General features: G+C 38.5%; 2 protein-coding genes across 3 annotated transcripts in view; one reads left to right on the forward strand and one right to left on the reverse strand.

Moving 5' to 3' along the window:
- The window catches only part of bbs12 (Bardet-Biedl syndrome 12), a 37,461-nt gene extending 12,212 nt beyond the window's left edge, over positions 1 to 25,249 (forward strand). The window contains exons 1-2 of one of the 2 annotated variants that reach the window (XM_052149679.1): positions 21,406 to 21,457; positions 23,284 to 25,249. In XM_052149679.1, the coding sequence (XP_052005639.1) occupies positions 21,422 to 21,457; positions 23,284 to 25,167 (1,920 nt within the window). In that variant the 5' untranslated portion in view covers positions 21,406 to 21,421 and the 3' untranslated portion in view covers positions 25,168 to 25,249. Of the gene's footprint in view, positions 1 to 21,405; positions 21,458 to 23,283 lie in introns of those variants that run through there. The other variant, XM_052149677.1, reaches the window with a different exon arrangement.
- Positions 13,918 to 21,213, reverse strand: LOC127659755 (uncharacterized). The gene is made up of 5 exons (XM_052149711.1): positions 21,105 to 21,213; positions 18,745 to 18,900; positions 17,432 to 17,560; positions 16,206 to 16,343; positions 13,918 to 15,988 (listed from the first exon to the last, which is right to left on the reverse strand). Exons 1-5 carry the CDS (start codon positions 21,105 to 21,107, stop codon positions 15,899 to 15,901), a joined length of 516 nt encoding a protein of 171 aa, XP_052005671.1. The 5' UTR covers positions 21,108 to 21,213; the 3' UTR covers positions 13,918 to 15,898.

Below are 25,249 nucleotides of genomic sequence, written 5' to 3' on the forward strand. Positions count from 1 at the left end.
ATATATTATAATGACAATCTGGACAACAATAAATAATATAATATACTGTAACAACTGAATTTCAAAATGTTACTCATTGAAGTTGTAGGTTTTGCACACCCTGTTCACACACACACACACTCATACTCACACACACGCGCACACTCATGCTCACACACACGCACATGCACACTCACACACTCATACTCACACACACACACACACGCGCACACTCATGCTCACACACACACACACACACACACACATGCACACACACACATACTCACACATACACACACACACACTCATACTCACACACACATGCACAGTCATACTCACACACATAGACACACACACACACACACACACATACACACATGCACACACACACTCATACTCACACACACACTCACACACACACATAAACACACACACACATGCACATGCACACACACACACACACACACACACACACACATACACACACACACACATAAACACACACACACTACACACACACACACACACACATACTACACACACACACACACACACACACTCATACTCACACACACACACACACACACACACACTCATACTACACACACACACACACACACACACATACACACTCATACTCACACACACATACACACTCATACTCACACACACACACACACACACACACACACACTCATACTCTCACACACACACACACTCACACTCACACACACACACACACACACACGTTGTGTTTCCATGTTTTATGGGGACTTTCCATAGACATAATGGTTTTTATACTGTACAAACTTTATATTCTATCCCCTAAACCTAACCCTACCCCTAAACCTAACCCTCACAGAAAACATTCTGCATTTTTACATTTTCAAAAAACATAATTTAGTATGATTTATAAGCTGTTTTCCTCATGGGGACCGACAGAATGTCCCCACAAGGTCAAAAATTTCGGGTTTTACTATCCTTATGGGGACATTTGGTACCCACAAAGTGATAAATACACGCTCACATACACACTCATACTCACACACACACACACACACATACACACTCATACTCACACATACACATAAACACACACTCACACACACATACTCACACATACACACACACAAATAAACACACACATAAACACACACACACGCATACACACACACACACACACACTCACACGTACACACACATAAACACACACTCACACCCACACAAACACACACACACACACACAAGTGTTTTGTAAACATTGTCGGTAAATATTGCTTTTTAATCACTGTATTGTGGAAAAACTGGAAAACATGCATTAAATATCTTTAACTAGATTTTTATTTATTATTGAATGCACTTGTTACAACGGCTGATAGGAAGAATTTAAAATTATGATTTAAAATACATTTTGCCATTAATTAGCAAAAGCTTTCTGAATGGGGCCCCGGGTTGGTTGGTTGTTTGGGCCTCAGACATCATAAACCCGCCCCTGCGTGCACTACAGTAAAAGTGTTTGATGTCATAAGATAGCAGAAATTATGTGTTAATGAACTGATAATCTGCCATTTTGTGATTTAATAAAAGTAATTGTTGTTGTAGCGCCCCAGTGTTCATTACACTAGTTACCAGAAGTTACCAAACGTAACACAAAAACGATGTAAATAAACGTATTTTAAGCAGTAAACCATGCATGCTCATTAATTATCCAAGCCCAGTGCATGCTGGGAACTCCAGCTTAGAAAAGTTAAGTACAATTTCCTTTTTTTTTTTTTTTTAAATGAAATTGACACAAATTAGCAAACTAATATGAAAAGCTTTTTTACTTTTGAATGAATACATAAGGACACACTGTAAAAACAAATAGCAAACAATCATAAATAATATTTGTTTATAAGCTAGAGCATTCATTTTCACATGTTTGAATGTAGAATTTACTCAGTATTTTCAAGTTTGCGCTTTGAAGTATATTTTCCCTCAAAATGACCCATTCATGATCAAAAACATTATGTTGATGTCATCGTCAGGGTGGTTGAGGTCTGTGTGCACAATTCTATATACAGTTTCTATAGTCAGTAATGCAGGGTGATGTTGTCTCATAGACTATAGCATGCACAAAGATCCATATGTCATGTAGTACATGATTAAACATGTTTGTAAGGAAAATTCAAAACGTGACATGTTCTAATAAAATGTTTATTTAAACATTACTAAGTTTAAGATCCATTCATATCTTATTTGTAAGTAAAAGTTACAGACTTTACTCAAATTAAGTTTATATTAAACGTACTCACTCACTTTAATCGATATTGTCATAAAGTCAGTTTTGGGGAGTAATGGAATACATGTAACGGAATTATGTGTTTAAAATTCAAAATATAAGTAACTGTATTCCACTACAGTTACAATTTAAATCATTGTTAATTAGAATACAGTTACATTCTAAAAGTGTTTTGATTATTGTCATTTGTTTCATTTAATATTTAGTCCTTTCAGATGGAAAACATTAATACATATAAATGATCCAAAGTGCATTTGAGCAGCGGTGAAACACTTTCTTATGATGTGTTACATTCATACGAGCAGACAGAGAAGTACGTTTGAAGTATGTTTGGAGCAGAAGAAATAGAAATAAACCTTGTGTAAATTAGCTTTATGCTAAGCTAAAATGCTATTTCTGGTAATTTTACTTTTTTAAAAAAATTAAGACAAATCCATGTTAGATCATATATATATATATTTATTTTTTTCCTTTATTTTTTTTTTTCTAGTAAAACCTTTGATATTAGGGCAAAAGTGTTATTCTTGATAATAATTTTTGTTTTATTTTCCTGTAAAAATATACAAAAAATCCTTAAAACAACATCAGTTTGATTGATCTAGTTTTAGAAACAACACTGCATGAGATATTTGGGTTTTTCCGAATTTTTATAGTCAAAACAAGAGAAAAAAGTAATCCAAAGTATTTAGAATACATTACTGATCTTGAGATTACATTACAAATTACATTTTACTGCATGTATTCTGTAATCTGTAACACTCCCAACCCTCCCAACACAGTTTTGTACCATTAAGATTTACTAGAAAAACTATAAATAAAAATTAAGTAACTCTAACTAGCCATTTTTTTCAGTGCTGGTGTTACCATTTGATGCCTTAAATTTACCATGGTACACAATATCTTTGCACCATATTTATATACCATACTATTTATATGGTACTACTCCAAGTACAAATGTCAAAGAATACATGTCCCAAAATATCATGGTAATACCATGATATCATATTTATATACCATGACATTATGGTAAAAGTCCAAAAGCCATGATTCATTCTACCATTGCACTGTGTGCTAAAAACATCATAGTAGCATGGGACATTTTTTGTAAGTGTATGAATGATGGATTTGATGAAAGTTCTGATGATTCGTCATCAAGCGTCTCAAGTTAAAGTGCACAGCAGACAATAACAGATGTTCTGTGACAATAACAAAAAACAAGATTTGTTCCACAATTTTTCGGAAAAGAATGTTTTCCTATGACAACCTTATAGTTTTGGTTTCAGAGAAACTACAGTAGTCTGGTGCCGTTGAAGATAAACCATGAAGATAAAACTTTTAAGCCGTCAAAGCTGCTAAAGTGGATTATTAGTTAAAAAAAAGACCGTTTTCTCTCAAATATAGGAGGTGAGCCGGTGGATATTCAGGCTCAAACACTTATCAGACGAGCAGTCAGACACGGGGGCAGCAATTTAATTTTGACACCTTGACGCACATCGTTTTACCATTTCCTACTTTCCATTGAGGATTTTTTGTGTCTGAAAGTTGTAAACAAACTTTCACCTCAATGCTAGCCGATCCGCTAACGCCTCTGCGGTTCGCAGAGAGCTCGGAAAAATAACAGTGACTTAAATCCTGTTTATTACGCAGGTATCAGTCCGCAGGTTGCACTTCTAATTATTTGTGATTCTGGAAAATGTTATATTTGTGGAGAGAAGCGTTATATCTCGCTAAGGTGGCCTATATTTATGGGTCGGGTTGTGCAGTGTGTCTTTGCGGCTTCACTTTTAGACATCAAGAGCAAAATCACTTTTACTGATGCCTTAGTCATCGGGGTTTGTGTTCAGTCATTTCATTAAAGTCTCATTCATTTCTCTCAGAGTGGCTGAGTCATAATGCTGGCATGATGGCCTCGAATCTTTCTGCTCTCACATGCCGTTTGCCAGGAGTCAACACTCGTTTGCCTAGCTATCTATATAGACGTACCTCAGACTGCTTTACAATTACTATAGACAAATGCAGAACCAGAAGTAAACGTTGTGTATTTTTATATTAAAAGGAGGCAAAATGTCTTTGCTAAGGCAAGCATCAATGTTGTTAGTGAGTTTGCAAAACCTCTGACCCAAGGTATTAACTTTGAGCATGGAAATTGCCCTGTGCTGTTTTGCTTTGGACATGAATGATGGTAAATGGTGGACGACTTTCACCTGACAGATGAAAAAAATCCCATAGATTTACAATACAAATGGGCCACAAAAATCTAGGGACCAGATCATTATAAACACTTGGGGATGGGGTCTTTTGAGCCCTCTCAGGGCAGTAAGTGAACGCCTAGCAAGCAACACCCTAGCAACCATCCAGAACACCAAAACAACACCCTAGAAACCATTCAGAACACCAAAACAACACCCTAGAAACCATTCAGAACACCAAAACAACACCTTAGAAACCATTCAGAATACCAAAACAACACCCTAGAAACCATCCAGAACACCAAAACAACACACTAGCAACCACCCAGAACACCAAAACAACACCTTAGACACCATTCAGAACACCAAAACAACACCCTAGAAACTATTTAGAACACCAAAACAACACCTTAGAAACCATTCAGAACACCAAAACAACACACTAGCAACCACCCAGAACACCAAAACAACACCTTAGACACCATTCAGAACACCAAAACAACACCCTAGAAACTATTTAGAACACCAAAACAACACCCTTGAAACCATCCAGAACACCAAAACAACACACTAGCAACCACCCAGAACACCAAAACAACACCTTAGACACCATTCAGAACACCAAAACAACACCCTAGAAACTATTTAGAACACCAAAACAACACCTTAGACACCATTCAGAACACCAAAACAACACCCTAGAAACCATTCAGAACACCAAAACAACACCTTAGAAACCATTCAGAATACCAAAACAACACCCTAGAAACCATCCAGAACACCAAAACAACACCCTTGAAACCATCCAGAACACCAAAACAACACACTAGCAACCACCCAGAACACCAAAACAACACCTTAGACACCATTCAGAACACCAAAACAACACCCTAGAAACTATTCAGAACACCAAAACAACACCCTTGAAACCATCCAGAACACCAAAACAACACCCTAGAAACCATCCAGAACACCAAATCAACATCCTAGAAACCATTCAGAACACCAAAACAACACCCTAGAAACCATCCAGAACACCAAAACAACACACTAGCAACCACCCAGAACACCAAAACAACACCTTAGACACCATTCAGAATACCAAAACAACACCCTAGGAGCCCTCCAGAACACCAAAACAACACCCTAGAAACTATTCAGAACACCAAAACAACACCCTTGAAACCATCCAGAACACCAAAACAACACACTAGCAACCACCAAGAACACCAAAACAACACCTTAGACACCATTCAGAACACCAAAACAACACCTTAGACACCATTCAGAACACCAAAACAACACCCTAGGAACCCTCCAGAACACCAAAACAACACCCTAGAAACCATCCAGAACACCAAAACAACACCCTAGAAACTATTTAGAACACCAAAACAACACCCTAGAAACTATTTAGAACACCAAAACAACACCCCAGAAACCATCCAGAACACCAAAACAACACCCTAGAAACTATTCAGAACACCAAAACAACACCCTAGAAACCATCCAGAACACCAAAACAACACCCTTGAAACCATCCAGAACACCAAAACAACACCCTAGAAACCATCCAGAACACCAAATCAACATCCTAGAAACCATTCAGAACACCAAAACAACACCCTAGAAACCATCCAGAACACCAAAACAACACACTAGCAACCACCCAGAACACCAAAACAACACCTTAGACACCATTCAGAATACCAAAACAACACCCTAGGAGCCCTCCAGAACACCAAAACAACACCCTAGAAACTATTCAGAACACCAAAACAACACCCTTGAAACCATCCAGAACACCAAAACAACACACTAGCAACCACCCAGAACACCAAAACAACACCTTAGACACCATTCAGAACACCAAAACAACACCCTAGAAACCATTTAGAACACCAAAACAACACCTTAGACACCATTCAGAACACCAAAACAACACCCTAGGAACCCTCCAGAACACCAAAACAACACCCTAGAAACCATCCAGAACACCAAAACAACACCCTAGAAACTATTTAGAACACCAAAACAACACCCTAGAAACTATTTAGAACACCAAAACAACACCCCAGAAACCATCCAGAACACCAAAACAACACCCTAGAAACCATCCAGAACACCAAAACAACACCCTTGAAACCATCCAGAACACCAAAACAACACCCTAGAAACCATCCAGAACACCAAATCAACATCCTAGAAACCATTCAGAACACCAAAACAACACCCTAGAAACCATCCAGAACACCAAAACAACACCCTAGAAACTATTCAGAACACCAAAACAACACCCTTGAAACCATCCGGAACACCAAAACAACACACTACCAACCACCCAGAACACCAAAACAACACCTTAGACACCATTCAGAACACCAAATCAACACCCTAGGAACCCTCCAGAACACCAAAACAACACCTTAGACACCATTCAGAATACCAAAACAACACCCTAGGAACCCTCCAGAACACCAAAACAACACCCTAGAAACCATTCAGAACACCAAAACAACACCCTAGAAACCATCCAGAACAACAATCTAGGGACCAGATCATTGTAAACACTTGGGGATGGGGTCTTTTGAGCCCTCTCAGGGCAGTAAGTGAACGCCTAGCAAGCAACACCCTAGCAACCATCCAGAACACCAAAACAACACCCTAGAAACCATTCAGAACACCAAAACAACACCCTAGAAACCATTCAGAACACCAAAACAACACCTTAGAAACCATCCAGAACACCAAAACAACACCCTTGAAACCATCCAGAACACCAAAACAACACACTAGCAACCACCCAGAACACCAAAACAACTAGACACCATTCAGACAAACAACACCCAGAACCACCAAAACAACACCTTAGACACCATTCAGAACACCTAAAACCAACAACACCCTAGAAACCATTTAGAACACCAAAACAACACCTAGACTTAGAACACCAAACAACACCTTGAACCACAGAATCACCAAAACACAACAACCCTTAGGACACTAAACAACACCTAAACCATTAGAACACCAAAACAACACCTAGACACCATTCAGAATACCAAAACAACACCTACCCCAGAACACCAAAACAACACCCTAGAAACCATCCAGAACACCAAAACAACACCCTAGAAACTATTTAGAACACCAAAACAACACCCCAGAAACCATCCAGAACACCAAAACAACACCCTAGAAACCATCCAGAACACCAAAACAACACCCTAGCAACCATTCAGAATGCATTGGATTCACAAATTCTGAATATGTTTTTCTGGTCATCTCCAACATCACAATGGCGCGTTTTGCACAAGCATTCTAAAATTAAGAAAACTATATGTTCTACACCCTAATCCTACATTTTCCCCCTAACAGAAACATTTAGACAGTTTTATATTTTAATTAAGGTATTATTTGACCTAAATATGAACTTTAGGTTTCACTATATTTGTGAGGAGTTGAGGACAATAATAATAAAATAAATTGACCCTTAAAAGTGAAACAATTGCAGACATATACATGACAATGGGTGCATTTTTGTATCTATATATGGGTGCACGTGAACTATTTAGTTTAAACAAACAGATTTCAACATTATTTTTGTGATATGAGGGTCTCATTAAAACTGATTTGGAAACTTTTCACAGGCCTTCATTGTGTATATTTGGTACTTTTCAAATGTCTTTTATGTATATATTTGACTATTCTAGACTTGTCACGGACCAAGACTTTCAACATTAAACTATGAACATCAATTATAGAAATACAGATTATTACATGTTTCAACCTATGATTATCTTAAACATTTTCACCCAATAGATATTGAAATGGTTTCTGTTTTTTTTCACTGTTTTCTATCAACTTTTCAAAAATGACGACTGTTGCACAGTTGTGGCCTCATTTCTACCACATCAAACACAGTTTTAACAATAAACTATCAGTGAAGAGCACGCTTGAGATGAAATATAAGACAAGTGATGTTTGAAGAAAACTAAGAATAATAATATTTTTTTTTTTTAACGAGACTTCCTAGATATCCACAGTGCTAAAAGAGTCCAAAGTTGAAGAAGCTTTACTGTAAAAGCTGTGCTTAAATATTAAATATCCTGTGATGTCAACATAAACGTTATGATCCTTAAGGACTGCAGCCTACGGTCATTATTAAAACACCTCATGACAGATAGTTAATCCTGTGTTTTACAATAAAGACATAAAGGTCAGATTTTGCCCATGTTAAAAGGCGTTTAACAAAGGCAAAACTCCCCTTGTTACATGTCACATCGTTTATCTGGAGAAACTACATTTCAGTTTCATCTCATTCATAGTTATAAGAATAATTATTCTTAGAAATGCGTTTCAACTTAAACAAGAATGACAATAAATTTGACTGTGTTAAGTGACATTTCAGCATCACATATTTCATCAAATATCAACACTTCTGAGATGACTCTTTACAGTTTGAAGAAATGTGCATGTTTGGGTCCTAAATGTTTGTTGAGTCATGCATTCAATCTTTAAAAACTAATGGAAAAGCTGAACATGTTGCTAGCTTGAAATATGATACATTTAAACTGTTTTAAAAGCAACTTATAAAAAGAATTGTGATGTCAGGAGGACTCGTAGGAGTTATATACTGTATGTAGAGTAATATATGGCTATTATAAGCGTGCTGTCATTTTCAGATTTGAGTAACTTGTTTGGAGTTGCCCTCTATGGGTTAAAAGATGACAAAGCAGTGACATTAACTAAATACAACACTATGTATTCAGATTAACTATGGACATGCACCACTAACATTTGATTTGACAACCACAAACTGTCCAAATGTCTTTATTTGGAGCATATCTTTTTTTTTTGTTGTTGTTATGAAAACTTGAAATTCTTTTAGTATATGTTTAGCTTGGTTTGATATTTTGTTATCTACTAATAAATGACATTTAGACATTTTTGAGTGCAGCTTAATTGGTTTTAGGGCCACTGTATGTGTATATATATATATATATATATATTACTATTTTATGTATCTTCTAGTTACTTTCATTGTGATGCATACATTTTCCCATCAGTATGTTATAATCATTTACATAATTTTTCAACACTGTATTTAAGTTTATACAGTATATACACTGATCAGCCACAACATTAAAACCACTGACAGGTGAAGTGAATAACACTGATTATCTCATTACAATGGCTTCTGTCGAGGGATGGGATATATTTGGCGGCAAGTGAACAGTCAGTTCTTGAATTTCATGTGTTGGAAGCAGGACAAATGGGCAAGTGTAAGGATCTGAGTGACTTTTGACAAGTGCCAAATTGTGATGGCTAGACGACTGGGTCAGAGCATCTCCAAAACGGCAGGTCTTGTGGGGTGTTCTCAGTATGCAGTGGATGGTACCTACCAAAAGTGGTCCAAGGAAGGACAAGCGGTGGACCGGTGACATGGGCACACAAATCTCTGGTCCGGTCTGATCCCACAGAAGAGCTACTGTAGCACAAATTTGCTGAAAAACGTAATGCTGGCCATGATAGAAAGGTGTCAGAACACACAGTGCATCGCAGAGTGCCCATGCCCACCACCGAAAGTGCCTACAATGGGCATATGAGCGTCAGACAAGTCCGACCCATGGAGACCCCACCTCGCAACTTACAGGACTTAAAGGATCTCCTGCTAACTTCTTGGTGCCAGATAACACAGGACACCTTCAGAGGTCTTGTGGAGTCCATGCCTCAACAGGTCAGAGCTGTTTTGGTGGCATGAGTGGCACCTACATGATATTAGGCAGGTGGTTTAATGTTGTGGCTGATCGGTGTATATATACAGGTGAAACTCGAAAAATTAGAATATCGTGCAAAAGTTCATTAATTTCAGTAATTCAACTTAAAAGGTGAAACTAATATATTATATAGACTCATTACAAGCAAAGTAAGATATTTCAAGCCTTTATTTGATATAATTTTGATGATTATGGCTTACAGCTTATGAAAACCCCAAATTCAGAATCTCAGAAAATTAGAATATTGTGAAAAGGTTCAGTATTGTAGGCTCAAAGTGTCACACTCTAATCAGCTAAACACCTGCAAAGGGTTCCTGAGCCTTTAAATGGTCTCTCAGTCTGGTTCAGTTGAATTCACAATCATGGGGAAGACTGCTGACCTGACAGTTGTGCAGAAAACCATCATTGACACCCTCCACAAGGAGGGAAAGCCTCAAAAGGTAATTGCAAAAGAAGTTAGATGTTCTCAAAGTGCTGTATCAAAGCACATTAATAGAAAGTTAAGTGGAAGGGAAAAGTGTGGAAGAAAAAGGTGCACAAGCAGCAGGGATGACCGTAGCCTGGAGAGGATTGTCAGGAAAAGGCCATTCAAATGTGTGGGGGAGCTTCACAAGGAGTGGACTGAGGCTGGAGTTCCTGCATCAAGAGCCACCACACACAGACGGGTCCTGGACATGGGCTTCAAAGGTCAAACGTCTTACCTGGGCTAAAGAAAAAAAGAACTGGTCTGTTGCTCAGTGGTCCAAAGTCCTCTTTTCTGATGAGAGCAAATTTTGCATCTCATTTGGAAACCAAGGTCCCAGAGTCTGGAGGAAGAATGGAGAGGCACACAATCCAAGATGCTTGAAGTCCAGTGTGAAGTTTCCACAGTCTGTGTTGGTTTGGGGAGCCATGTCATCGGCTGGTGTTGGTCCACTGTGCTTTATTAAGTCCAGAGTCAACGCAGCCGTCTACCGGGACATTTTAGAGCACTTCATGCTTCCTTCAGCAGACAAGCTTTATGGAGATGCTGACTTCATTTTCCAGCAGGACTTGGCACCTGCCCACACTGCCAAAAGTACCAAAACCTGGTTCAATGACCATGGTATTACTGTGCTTGATTGGCCAGCAAACTCGCCTGACCTGAACCCCATAGAGAATCTATGGGGCATTGCCAAGAGAAAGATGAGAGACATGAGACCAAACAATGCAGAAGAGCTGAAGGCCGCTATTGAAGCATCTTGGTCTTCCATAACACCTCAGCAGTGCCACAGGCTGATAGCATCCATGCCACGCCGCATTGAGGCAGTAATTAATGCAAAAGGGGCCCAAACCAAGTACTGAGTACATATGCATGATTATACTTTTCAGAGGGCCGACATTTCTGTATTTAAAATCCTTTTTTTTATTGATTTCATGTAATATTCTAATTTTCTGAGATTCTGAATTTGGGGTTTTCATAAGCTGTAAGCCATAATCATCAAAATTATATCAAATAAAGGCTAGAAATATCTTACTTTGCTTGTAATGAGTCTATATAATATATTAGTTTCACCTTTTAAGTTGAATTACTGAAATTAATGAACTTTTGCACGATATTCTAATTTTTCGAGTTTCACCTGTAGATCTTTAAAAAATTAAGAGACAACTTAAACAATTCATTATTTTCATTTTCATCATATACATTTTTAAACAACACAATAATAATGTTTTAACTTAGAAAGAGTTCAGAAATCAATATTTGGTGGAATAATCCTAATTTACAATCACAGCTTTCATGCGTCTTGGCATGCTCTCTACCAGTCTGTCTCATTGCTCTTGGGTGACTTTATGCCACTCTTGCTGCAAAAAAATTGAAGCAGCTCGGCTTTGTTTGATGGCTTGTGGCCATCCATCTTCCTCTTGATCACATTCCAGAGGTTTTCAATGGAGTGCAGGTCTGGAGATTGGGCTGGCCATGACAGAGTCTTGATCCGATGGTCCAAATTGATTGACCTGGCTGTGTGGCATGGAGCATTGTCCTGCTGGGAAAACCAATCCTCAGAGTTGGGGAACATTGTCAGAGCAGAAGGAAGCAAGTTTTCTTCCAGGATAATCTTGTACGTGGCTTCACACGTACACAAAGAGGAATCTGCCTGATTCCAGCCTTGCTGAAGCACCCCCAGATTATCACCGATCCTCCACCTGGTCATCTGGAATGACCTTCAAGCCACAGTGTCTCGCACCCACTGTGAAATTTGGAGGTGGATCAGTGATGATATATATATACAGTATATATACAGCTCTGGACAAAATTAAGAGACCACTCCAAATGTTTCTCAAATCAGTATCTCAAAATATATGGCAGCCATTCCATTCCAGTGTCTGTTGAATACCAACCCAAGCACACCTCATTCTTCCCAAACCCTGCGATTAGCGTACAACCCGCTCTACCATCTGAGCCACAGCCGCCCCAGGATAGTTGTGGAAAATCGGAAAATGAAGAAGAATTGGACCAGGCATTGGGTACATATAGTGAGAGGGAAATTCAGCAGTCTAGGAGAAGAATAATAGTATAAGGTAATGCTGAAGTTTGTTTCTGAAATGGTGAGTACCATAGATCCGCTGAAACTAACAAAAGCGTTGAAAGATCGATTGTGCTAAGAGATGGTTGAATTATTTGTTTTGTAAAGATGGCAAACAGCAAAATGCGGCAGGTAGGTTTTTTTAAGGTAGTATGCTCAGTAATGGAAGTAAAGGAATGGATGAGAGGAGTAATCTCAGGGGTACCTACTTACATATCTGTGGAAACAATCAAGAAAAACCTAACTGGGGCAGTGGTGGTTGATGCTAGGTGGTTGACATTTGTAAGAAAGAATGAACATATAGAAAGTCATTCTGCAATGATAAGATGTGATAAAGACAAGCTACCTAAAAGGGTATTTCTTGGCTTTGTTAGTTAAGTGGTTAGGCAATATGTTGCCCCTCCTCTCAGATGTTATACGTGTCAAATGCACGGACATGTTGCATCTGTATGTATAGGGAAACAATGATGTGCAATATGTAGCGGTGAACATGAATATGGGAAATGTGGTCATGGGGTGAAACCAAAATGCTCAAACTGTGGAGAGGAGCATATAGTATGTGTCAGGTTAGGAATGAAGCAGTGAAAGTTCAGAATATAAGAACATTGGAGGTAGTGTCTAGTTAAAGTAATGGGTGCTACGCAAATAAGAGAAAATGCAGAGATTGATTCCATTCAGACGAGAGACAAATGCCAAAACCAGGGAAGAAAACAGGACAATTCTATGATTGTAGACAAGGGGTATTCGTTTCTTTTATGGCTGAAGTGGTAAATTGTTCAGCTCAAACTGAAAGCAGAACAGAAAAGAGTTGATTCATGAGAAGCTAAAGATGCAGATTGCAAATATGCAAACAATATGTGAGGGATCGTAAAGGTTTTACCATTTTACAGTGGAATGCAAGAAGCGTTTTAGCTAACGGTCATCTATTTAAAAAGTATGTGGATGAACTAGATAGTAAACCTCAGATAGCGTGTATCCAAGAACCATGGCTTACACCACAGTTAAATGTTGTTTTACAGGTTTTTGAAGTTGTATGTAGGGCTAGAAATTCTGGAAATGGGGGGTGGCGGCTATTTTTGTTAAACAAGAGGTTCGTTTCAGGGTGATAGATATTAACAAAGATTATGAGGCAATAGTGGTAGAGATATGAATAGGAATACAAAGTATCAGGCTAATTAATTGCAATAACCAATGTAATAGATGAACTAAAGACGCACTAGGAAACATTGGAGAATTGAGTGGCCACAAGGTGGTGTGGGGATTTTAAAGCACATAGCACATTATGGGGAAGTGTGAAAAGAGAATATAAAGGAAGAAATGTTGGAATGGAGTGGACTAGTGTGTCCGTATTATGGGTGGGCCGCTAGAATGGATGTAGGCAATTGGTTTAACGATTGCTTCCGAAAATCTGGCAAGACAGCGTGTTTGGGAGGTTTTAGAAGAATGTACAATGTCTGTGTTTCTTTGCCCACTTTAACCTTTTCTTTTTGTTTTTCTGTTTCAAAAGTGGCTTTTTCTTTGCAATTCTTCCCATAAGACCTCCTGAGTCTCCTCTTTACTGTTGTACATGAAACTGGTGTTGAGCAGGTAGAATTCAATGAAGCTGTCAGCGGAGGACACGTAAGGCATCTATTTCTCAAACTAGCGACTCTGATGTACTTATCCTCTTGTTTAGTTGCACATCTGGTCTTCCACATCTCCTTCTGTCCTTGTTAGAGACAGTTGTGCTTTGTCTTTGAAGACTGTAGTTACAGCTTTGGATGAAATCTGCAGTTTTTTGGCCATTTCAAGCATTGTATCGCCTTCATTCCTGTCTATTGCATCCTGTGGCAGTTCAAAAACAAACACAAAGACAACGTTAAGCTTCATTTAACGAACCAACTAGCTTTCAACCGTGTTTGATATAACGGCTATATTGTGTGATCAGTCGAATGCCACTTTGGTGAATTAAAGTACCAAACTTCTTGTGAAATAGCAAAATCTGTACATTATTCCAAACTTTTGGACGCCAATGTATACCACAATTTAAAGTCAGTATAGCAAAGAGGATATCGGATGATGTCTCAGTTTTCACCACATAGATGATTGCTATTTTAATGGCTCTTCAGTGGGTGGAGGAAATCCAGACAGTTGTCACAGTGACTCAGCGCTGACTGGTCTACGGAGTGGCAAATCTGCATCAAGACAAGATATATTATATGAAATTCTCCACCGTATAAACATCAAGGATCCACCAGCTAGGGTTAATCATTTCTTTCTTATGGGTGCCAGCACATGTACTGTAGGGGTGGAAGGAAAGAATACTCAAACATTAATATCAACTTTCCACTGAGCAAAACAGAAAGGATTAGTTCATTAGAGTAGCTGTGATTAAAAAATGGCAGGAGATGTGGGATGGGAAAATAAAAGGCTGTCATCTTTATAATATTCAAAAGCATGTTGGTGCTGATTGGAGGAATTATGGTGGAAGGAAAGAGGACACAATTATGTATCGAATGCATATTGGGCATACTGCACTTAATCATCATCTCTTCATTGTTGGTAAACATGAGTCTGGTATTTGTAATGCTAGTCGTTCTCCAGAGACTGTGGAGCATGTGCTTATAAACTGTTTATGAAAATTAAAGAATAAAAGAAATGGATACAGAACAGATATCAGTGAATATATTATTGCCCCAAAGCAGATTGAAGTTAATGATGCTCTCTTAAATTATAGAAATACAACATGTTTTATCAATATAATTGAGTGTTATGTATGTGTGTATATAGATATATGTGTGTGTATATACATGCAATAATACGTCCCTCAGGAGTGGCATAATGTCACCCAACAGCAATGTGAAAGACTGGTAGAGAACATGCCAAGGCGCATGAAAGCTGTGAATGAAAATCAGGGTTATTCCACCAAATATTGATTTCTGAACTCTTCTTAAATCAAAACATTAGGATTGTAAATTTTACAGACCACATAGATGCAAATAAACATTTATTTAAAATTGTACAAAATATGCATTGATTAAAATATTTTTACAACCACGTAAAAAAGAAAGCAACACAAAACAGCCTTTTAAGAGGTTTATAGATACAGTATAATAGCTTTAGTGACCATTACGGAGGTTGAGAGATTCAGTATAGACTGGTCTTTTTCATTATCCTTAAAAACTCCTGCTCATTAATCTCTCCGTCGCCGTCTCTGTCGGCCTCGTCTATCATTTCCTGCAAAAAAGGAAACACAATCATGTTAAAAACAACATGTTGTTACACGGCAGTATTTCCAAAAGTTGTCAACCCTTCCTCCATAAAATGGGACATCTCGGATGTAATAAACAACCCACTATCTAACGAGTCTCACACATTACTCTTGTGTTTACACAGAGGAACATACATTTTCTGGGCATTCCCCGCATTTGGCACCTAAAGTAAGCAGACACACCTGTAACTCTTCATCTGTGAGATTTTCCCCGAGCTCTTTGGCCACTCGCTTGAGGTTTTTGAAAGAGATTTTGCCTGTGCAGTCGTCATCGAAAAGTCTGAAAGCCTTCAGGATCTCTTCTTTGGAGTCTTTCTCACTCTGTTGTGAAAGATAAATCACACATACAGCTAAACTTACAAAGATGTGCAGTAAGGGTGGGCGGTATGACCAAAATCTTATATCACCATACGAGTAATTTTATATCTGTAATGGTATCAAGATGATGTTATTTGGGCTGAAATTTCAACAAATAAATGGTTTATATATAAAAATGACCAATAAGCCCATTATTGAACAAACTAGTGTATACTCATTTGAATATTTTCTCTTTTTGTTTTACTATCTTGATAAACACAAACCAAAAGTTTGGATTATTCATAAAAATGAATGATACGTCTGGCATCAGTACAAAAACAGCTTCACGTTATGCAACACTTGAGTTATCTAATATTATACACTGGATAGTTCACTGGATAGTTTAATTTCGACTCGTCCCTCCTTTACTTTAAAAAAAGCACAAATCTGGGTTACACAAGTCTGGCCTGTGCGGCACTTTCAATGGAAGTCAATGGGGGCCAATCTGTAAACATTAAAATACTCACTGTTTCAAAAGTATAGCTACAAGACGTAAACAATATGAGTGTTAACATGATTTTTTATGTGATAAAATCACTTACTCACCTTTCTGTGTAAAGATATGACCAATTTTACAACTTTGTGTCATGACGTCATAATGCTGTAAACCCAAAACGACCATGAAATGACGATTTAAACAACTTTCCAGCTCAAATAATACACAAGTTTTAACAGAAGAATTAAAAGTGCTTTTATATGATTATAAGCTTCACATTTCTGCCTTTAAACCCTCCAAAAATTGGGCCCATTCACTTCCACTGTAGGTGCCCCATTGTAACCTCGATTTGTCCTTTTTTTAAAGAAAAAGGGAGGGAGGAGTCAAAATAATTGTCTTTGTTAATCAACATTGTCACAAATGGTGTTAATTAAATTGTATAAATTGCAAAGTAGGTTACATGATGTCATAAAACTAAGCCCTAGTGCACAGCTCAACCCACAGTCTCTTATAAACGTTATACAACATGAAAACACGTTGCTGTACTAAAATGATCAGATTTAGTGATCGACTGGTTTTGGTTAGGGTTATGTTATCATTTGCCATGCAGACTCACCATTTTCTGTGTCATCATAGAAAGGAAATCGTTGAAGCTGATTGTACCAGATCCTTCTTTATCAATATCAGCGATCATCTTCTTTATCTCTTCTTTCTTTGGCTCAAACCCCAAAGCACGCATAGCAACCTAAAGCAACAAGTCAATTACTTGATTAGTATTTACACTATCAGTTAAAAAGTCTGAATACACATTACTGAATTAAAGCAGCCATATCACCCTATAGCTCAAGACTGGTTGCCTACTGAAACTAAGCAGGGCTTAGCCTGGTCAATACCAGGATGGGAGACATCTTGGGAAAACTAATGGCAATTTTCCACCGCACGTTACGATTCAACTCGACTCGCTTTACTTTTCTGAGCTTGCGTTTACACTGCAGTTTAGTGCCGCCTCAACGTGGGTGGGATTATAGGCTGATCGTCATAGTTACGCCACCTCTACTGCCAGGACATCAACTTAAACGCGTCACAAACATTACTGACCATAAACAATAACATGACCGCTAGCTGTTAGCTACTAGCTCATTGAGCTGCATAAGGCAGTTGTTGCATGGTGATTTTACACAAGTGTAACAGTTAAATTGGCCTGGTTGTTTTAGAAGCTTCCAGTAGCTGGTCAACTAAATAAAGTGAAGCTTTCAAGCAGAGTATAGAGTTAAATTACCATCCTCCATCATGGACTCCAACAACGTCGTGGCCTCCCATTGCATACTGGTCTAGATAGCGTCCATTTGGTCGAACCACTTCCACTTTTCCTTGATGTTTCTGTAGTCACTTAAGTTTTTTGTTTTACCTTTCCCTACATTGTGGGTAGGTTCGTTGGTAGCCGTGTGCAGCCAACAGCTGATACACGTCCTGAAAGTCTTTTTCGTTTTGCGTCATTTCATTTGTCGCTAACGAGAGGAACGTCTGCACCTCGTTTATTGACCACGCCGTGGTTTTGCACACAGCCATTTCTTTTTACAATTTACAATTAGTATCAGCTCAGCTCGCTTGGAACCTCGACCGAGGTGGTCCTAAAAAAAGTATCAGGCACCATCCAAAGAGGAAAACCCCAAAAGAGTGAGCAGAGTCGAGTCGAGTTTACCATGCAGTGGAAAAGACCCATAAGGTTGCTGCTGGAAGAGGTATTAGGGAGGCCAGCAGGGGGTGCTCACCCCACAGACTATGTGGGTCCCAATGCCCCAGTATAGTTATGGGGACACTATACTGTAAAAAGGCACAATCCTTTGGCTTTTTATTGATAATAGCTAAAATCTAGACATTATTATAATAGCTGACAGGACAGAGCAGGCTGTGGGTTTTCTTGTTTACCTTCAGTTCCTTCACAGCTATATTTCCTGAGCCGTCAGTGTCAAACAGATCAAACGCTTCTCTGATCTCCTGTTTCTGTTCCTCTGTCAACTCTGGTTTGGGACCCGCTCTTTTCCTCTGGCTGGCCGTGGCACTGGGTTTTCTGAAGTTGGACGCCTTGAATATAACAGCAGAAAGAGGGAGAGTTTGAAAGAAAGAACATTTTTGATTTATCAGCCAAGCTTCCACCATTAGCACATTTCACATGATGAAGTAATCACATGATATAACGCGAGTATGAACTTAAAAATATTGCTCCTGTTATAGAAGGGCAAATACAGATATGAGTATCAATATATGTCATTAGGGGCAGAGCACTGAAGAAGCATATGAACCAATTGTAATTTTAACAACTAGTTTTCTTATTATTATATGGCATCCCATATAACTGTATATAGGAAAGTTATGAAATTTGGCACACTGATAGCACCACCTAGTGGTAAGGAGATACTGTAAATGGCTATTTTTGCTTATAACTCCTGAATAGTTTAGCCTAAAATCATAAGACTGATCTCTTAAGATCCCTTGGGCCATAACGAATAAAGTGATACCCAATTTGTCTATGTCGGCCATTTTTTATTTAGCCGTAAAATGCTTTATTTTACAAACGCATTGGCATACATTTACGAAACTTGGTATGCATCATCAGCACTGTGCCCTGAGGCCACCTTGTGGTCAAAAGATATACTGATATGTTTAAAAATACTTATAACATTTGATTAATTTGACCATTCTGTGACCGCTCTCTATAGATTCCTTGGGTCATGCCGAGTATAGTCTTAACCAATTTTCCATTGTCGGCCATACTTCCTCTCCACCATTTTTTATTTAATTGAAAACCTACATTTTCGAACTTCTCATAGGGCCTAAGTCCGATTTGCACGAAATGTGTTTGGAGGCATGCAGGCGGTCGGCTCCTGTTCCGATTTGCAAGTATCATCTAGGGACACACTCGACAAAAAGTTATCAAAAGCTTTTTGATAGGCAAATTGTTTTTTCGAATATCGCACCAATGAATTTGATGGGAAGTGGTCAAAAAACAGAGGCTGTATCTCTGCAATACTTTCCCATATTTTCATGTAACTACGTGTGTGTCATAATGACAACACCCTGACCTCACTTTGTAAATTTTTTCACAGGTGGCACAGTCAAAATTTGTTGACTGTGCCACCTATTCTTCAAAAGTTATAATTAATTGTATTTAGCAATTCTAACTATGTTTTATCATTATTATTCACATGTTAACTTATCATTTAAAACCAAACAGCCAAATATTTTATAACAAATTAAGTAAAATATCCACTACAGAGGACAGAAATTAATTGCTGGGTCCCAGGAAGTGACTTACATTTATACTTTAAATTATTATTAGACATTTTTCATATATGTATTACCCATCATATTAATGATTAATATTATTTTTTAGACAGGTGGTATATAATAAGTGTATTTATTATTTATAAACTGTACTACACAAGTCTTATTTTGAGCTTGATAATTTTGTGAAGACATGCAGATGCAAATAATTGTATTTATTATTGTACAAAATATGTATAGATAAAAATATTATTCATTTTATCAAACAAAAGATACAAGTGTATAAAACACAGACTAATTCTGTTATTCTGTACGTTTACATTTTAATCAATATTCTAAAATGTAGAATCTGATAAAGTATTTTGGTGAAGATAAAATTAGTAAAACACACAGACAGACAGATACACACACACACACACACACACACACACACACACACACACACACACACACACACACACACACACACACACACACACACACACACAAACACAAGTGCACACACAGACACAAACAGACAGACAGACACAAACACACGCGCACGCAGACTCACACACACAAACACACACACAAACACAAACAGACGGACACAAACACAAGTGCACACACAGACACAAACAGACAGACAGACAGACACAAACACACGCGCACGCAGACTCACACACACGCGCACGCGCACACACACACACACACACACACACACACACACACACACACACACACACACACACGTGTATTTACGTTTCAGAACTTCTTTATTACACTTTTAGGAAAAAAACATTAACTTTAAAGAATAACACTTGTTTGTGTAGCTTTGAACCTCAAAAAGTGGATCATGTATAATCTATCATAAAGACACGAATTATATTTGACTTTAAAACAATCAAGCTATCAAGTGAGCTATCAAGTTTCCATAACAATTAAACCAACAACTCAGGCTAGACAACAGCGTATTAAGTGTCTACTTACGTTAACTTTTATAAGTAACCACAAAGTCCACTTACCATCTCGACAATATCAGTAAAATCAAACTAAAACGTCGTAATTTACTCGAAACGTAAAAAGAGTAAGAAAAATGCTGTCAATGTTGTGGCTCCCCTTTGCATTTAAGTGGGAGGGGCCTCTTACGGAGTGACAGCAGATTTATCAAATAGGAGGTGTAGCTGCTCTGCCTCTGAATGTATTCGACCAATCATGATGAGCAGGAGGTGTATGTTCGATTTGATTGACAGAAACGATCGTTTAGCGTTCATCACTTAGCAACGAGCGCTTCAGAGTTGGCTTGTAGTGTAGTGCGCATGCGTATTTAGGAACATGGCCCATGGGTGAAGACTCACAACACCTCTCTACTGTAAAGGTTTGTACATTCGCCACGAACAAGACGTTATATATTGTAGCGTTTGTGTTTATGTCTTTGGAATAGTTTGGCGTTTTGCACGCGTACGGTTTGGTTGAAGCTACGTGGCTAATGATACATTTCTCGCTGTATTATTTTACGTCTATTTGCTTGGTTCTGTACTTTCAGCAGGACGTTTTAGTCTATTTTTTGATATAACTGATTTGCTTGTAAACTGATACAAGTAGGTATAATCAGTCTGTGTTTATGTCCCGGGTTCAATGGCATAATTAAGCTATCCATCCATCCATCCATCCATCCATCCATCCATCCATCCATCCATCCATCCATCTATCTATCTATCTAAATACCTACCTACCTACCTACCTACCTACATACATACATGCATACATATAGTTTTTTTCCAGTAATTTACAATGGAAGTGAATGGGGCCAGGCCATAAACACTAAAATACATACCGTTTCAAAATTAAAGCCACAAGACATGAACTTTATACATGTTAACATGATTTTAATGCGATAACATCACTTCCTAACCTCATTTTCAAATGTATAGGTACAAGATATGCATGTTAACATGATTTTAATGTGATAAAATCACTTCCTAACCTCATTTTCAAATGTATAGGTACAAGATATGCATGTTAACATGATTTTAGTGTGATAAAAAATTGTTCTTCATGAGTATAGTATGATAAAATCACTCATAGGGTTTACTGGCATTGCGTCGTCATGGCAACGAAGTTGTAATATTGGATATAGCTTTACACAGATGTGGTTAGGAAGTGATGTTATCACATTAAAATCATGTTAACATGTATAATGTTCATGTCTTGTGGCTTTACTTTTGAAACGATTTTAGTGTTTTTGGACTGGCCCCCATTCACTTCCATTTGTAAGCGTCTTTCTGAAACCGCAATTTATTATATATATATTTTTTTAAATAAATGTGGGACTATTTTTTTGTGTTGACATTATGCCACAAATACTGTCAATCAAGGGCGTACATTTGGCTTGAACTTTAGGGGTTGCAGCGTGAAGCATTTACATGCATTGTATAAATTTTTTGCTGACATTCAATTGAGTTGAGTTATTTTGAATCCAGTGAACAACTATAAATGCTTTTACAATTAAATAACTATTTATAACTTTGTATTATACCCCTACTTAACAAATTTGGATGTTTATCCCATCTGTTATCTATAAACATATATGTAATTACATATAGGTAATTTAAAATATCATGATGTCATTTAGAAGATGCTTTTATTCAAAGTGTTAAAAATTATCAAATTTTAATTCTCATTAAAAAAATTAATATTGATAAAGCAAATATTAGGCTAGTGTGGAATGGATTTTAGGTAGGTTTAATCATTTGCTGTGTTTTATCAAGCTCTAAATTATTTATTTGCATTCTCTTTTATTCATTTAACAGGTGGTTTGATCCAAAGTGACTTACAAATGAGACTAATACAAGTAGAAGCAACTAATCCAATGGAGAAACAGTAGAGGTAGACCGATATATCGGTTTTACCGATTAATCGTTGCCAATAGTTGCTTTTTGGAACTATTGGTTATCTGCAAAAATTCCCTCGTTATGTACCACATCTTTTTTTCTAGTTATTATTGGGATTTTGGTTAAAAACTGCACCTGGGATTATTAAAATTTTTTGACATTTTATAAATTGATTTTAAAAACTATCAGCCAATGAATCCCCTATCGGTTGACCTCTAGAAAACCGTACACTTTGCATAAAAGCATCAGCTAAATGACAAATTTATACGTAGCGATATTTATACGGTGCCTCCTTATTCCTGTTTCACAGATGTCCGAAGCTGGAGTGGCCACCGTCAGTCATCGTCGGCACATTGGACTCCAGCAGTTAGAAGCCATAGCAGCCACCACTCATGCCTTTCTAGGCCCCAACAAACGCCTGAAGTTCGTCCAGGATGAAGACAGTGGGGATGTGGTGCTGGTCAGCTCCTGTTCACGTTTGCTTAAGCAAATGGAGCTGGACAACTCTGTTGGACAGCTACTTCACGAGACTGTACAGGCCCAGTGGAAGATCTTCCACTCTGGAACAGGAACACTGGTGTTTTTGGCTGGAAGCTGGAGTAGAGTAGCACTAGAGTGTCTACACAGAGGAATAACTGTGTCGCATATCAAAACAGCCATGACCAGAGGACTGGAAGTGTGTTTGGAGGCATGCAGGCAGTCGGCTGTATGTTTAGAAGAAGTTTCCTACAAGCAAAAGAAGCCGGATGAATCCAGTTCACCTCCAAATTCTGAGGAGTCAGTAGGGGGTCAGGACACAACCACGGACAAAGACCTCAAGGTGTTGTGTATGGAACGAAAGCTCCATCAAAATCTCAGCATATCCCTCAAACACAGCAGACACTTCAGTTTACATGATCGTCAACCTGAAAACCCAAATTCACCCTCTAGGGTCTCAAAAAACTTTGACTTAACTCGTATAGCGCAAGCCGTTAGCCACGGATGTAAGACCTCCATGGATTTAGTCTTGAACGCTTGCAAGTTGCAGTCTACAAACAGCACAGAAGGTGGTCAAAACAGGGCTATAGAAATCCAAAAACTGGTAACATGCCCAGTTCCGGGCCTTTTAATGGAGCACTCGTGCGTTCAACATGGGTATGTTGTGTTGCTATCGACCGACTGGTACGTTGTGATCCAGCATCTTCAGGATCAGACGTTAAATATCGCCCTAGTCAATGGCGATTTGAGCGAGAAATATCGCCATGTGGGCTACAACAGGCCTGCGAATTTCATCCACACCACTGATCACCCTAACATGACCGATTTAAGTTTGGAAGAGCGTTGGATTGAGAATATGTTAAAAACACTTCTTAAACTAAGCATAAATATTCTGCTTGTGAGCGGTGTGGCCTCCATAAAACTCAAAGACTTATGTGTCAGCTACAACATCTTGGTTATTGAAGGTGTGAGAACCGCTGTTCTGAAGGACTTTTCCGCAACCACAGGGGCCGTCCCCATCTCTTACGCAACACAGCTCTGTGAACGATGCGTGGGCCGAGGAGTCAAAGTCAGTCGATGGAGAGAAATCAGCAGCCACCATGGGAAAAATGAATCAATCGCCATCAGCATTGTGGCTGCAAGCACATCTCTGGTCACTGTGGTCATAACCAGCTCTGTAAGTGCAAAACTGCAGACTTTGGAGGATCAGTTTTGGAGCTGTGCACATCGGCTGCACCAGGCGGTAACAGACCGGAAGTTGCTGCCGGGAGGCGGGGCTACTGAACTTCTATGCATCCATCAGCTTCATAAATCCAGACAGACAGGAATGGAGATCCCATATGAGAAGACTGTGCTGCAGTTGATGGCGGAAGCCTGGATGGACTACATCTCCACATTGATGCTCAACAGCGGGACGGTTTCTTCTAAAGCAGAGGCTTGGACGGCTATTGCAGGACAGCTGAGACTCTGTAAGGAACATGACCCCATTTGTGCTGAAATATTATGGGCCCCTCTGAAACCACAGACTAGCACGGACTGTGTAGCAGTGATGGAGATGGAGACGGATGTGGTCGGTGTGTATGATAACATGACAGTGAAATTTGAAGCTTGGAGGAGAGCTCTAGATCTGGTGTTTCTAGTTCTTCAGTCTGACACTGAGATCATAACAGGTGTCAACGAAGGAGAAAATGTTTACAATGATCTCATGTATCTTTGAGATGTACTGGACAATACTGGGTAAATGTACGTCATTTCAGGCATAATTAAAAACTTTGTTCACCCAAAAATGTGTAGCTGAC

This window comes from Xyrauchen texanus, chromosome 19 (genome assembly GCF_025860055.1).
Source record: "Xyrauchen texanus isolate HMW12.3.18 chromosome 19, RBS_HiC_50CHRs, whole genome shotgun sequence".
NCBI lineage: Eukaryota > Metazoa > Chordata > Actinopteri > Cypriniformes > Catostomidae > Xyrauchen > Xyrauchen texanus.

What these genes read in the sequence shown, in the direction of transcription:
- LOC127659755 (XM_052149711.1), bottom strand. An exon ending in TAGCTGTGAAGGAACTGAAG is followed by an intron (nt 17,561 to 18,744) that starts GTAAACAAGAAA and finishes TTGTTGCTTTAG; the next exon opens with GTTGCTATGCGTGCTTTGGG. An exon ending in TCACAGATGAAGAGTTACAG is followed by an intron (nt 15,989 to 16,205) that starts GTGTGTCTGCTT and finishes CCTTTTTTGCAG; the next exon opens with GAAATGATAGACGAGGCCGA.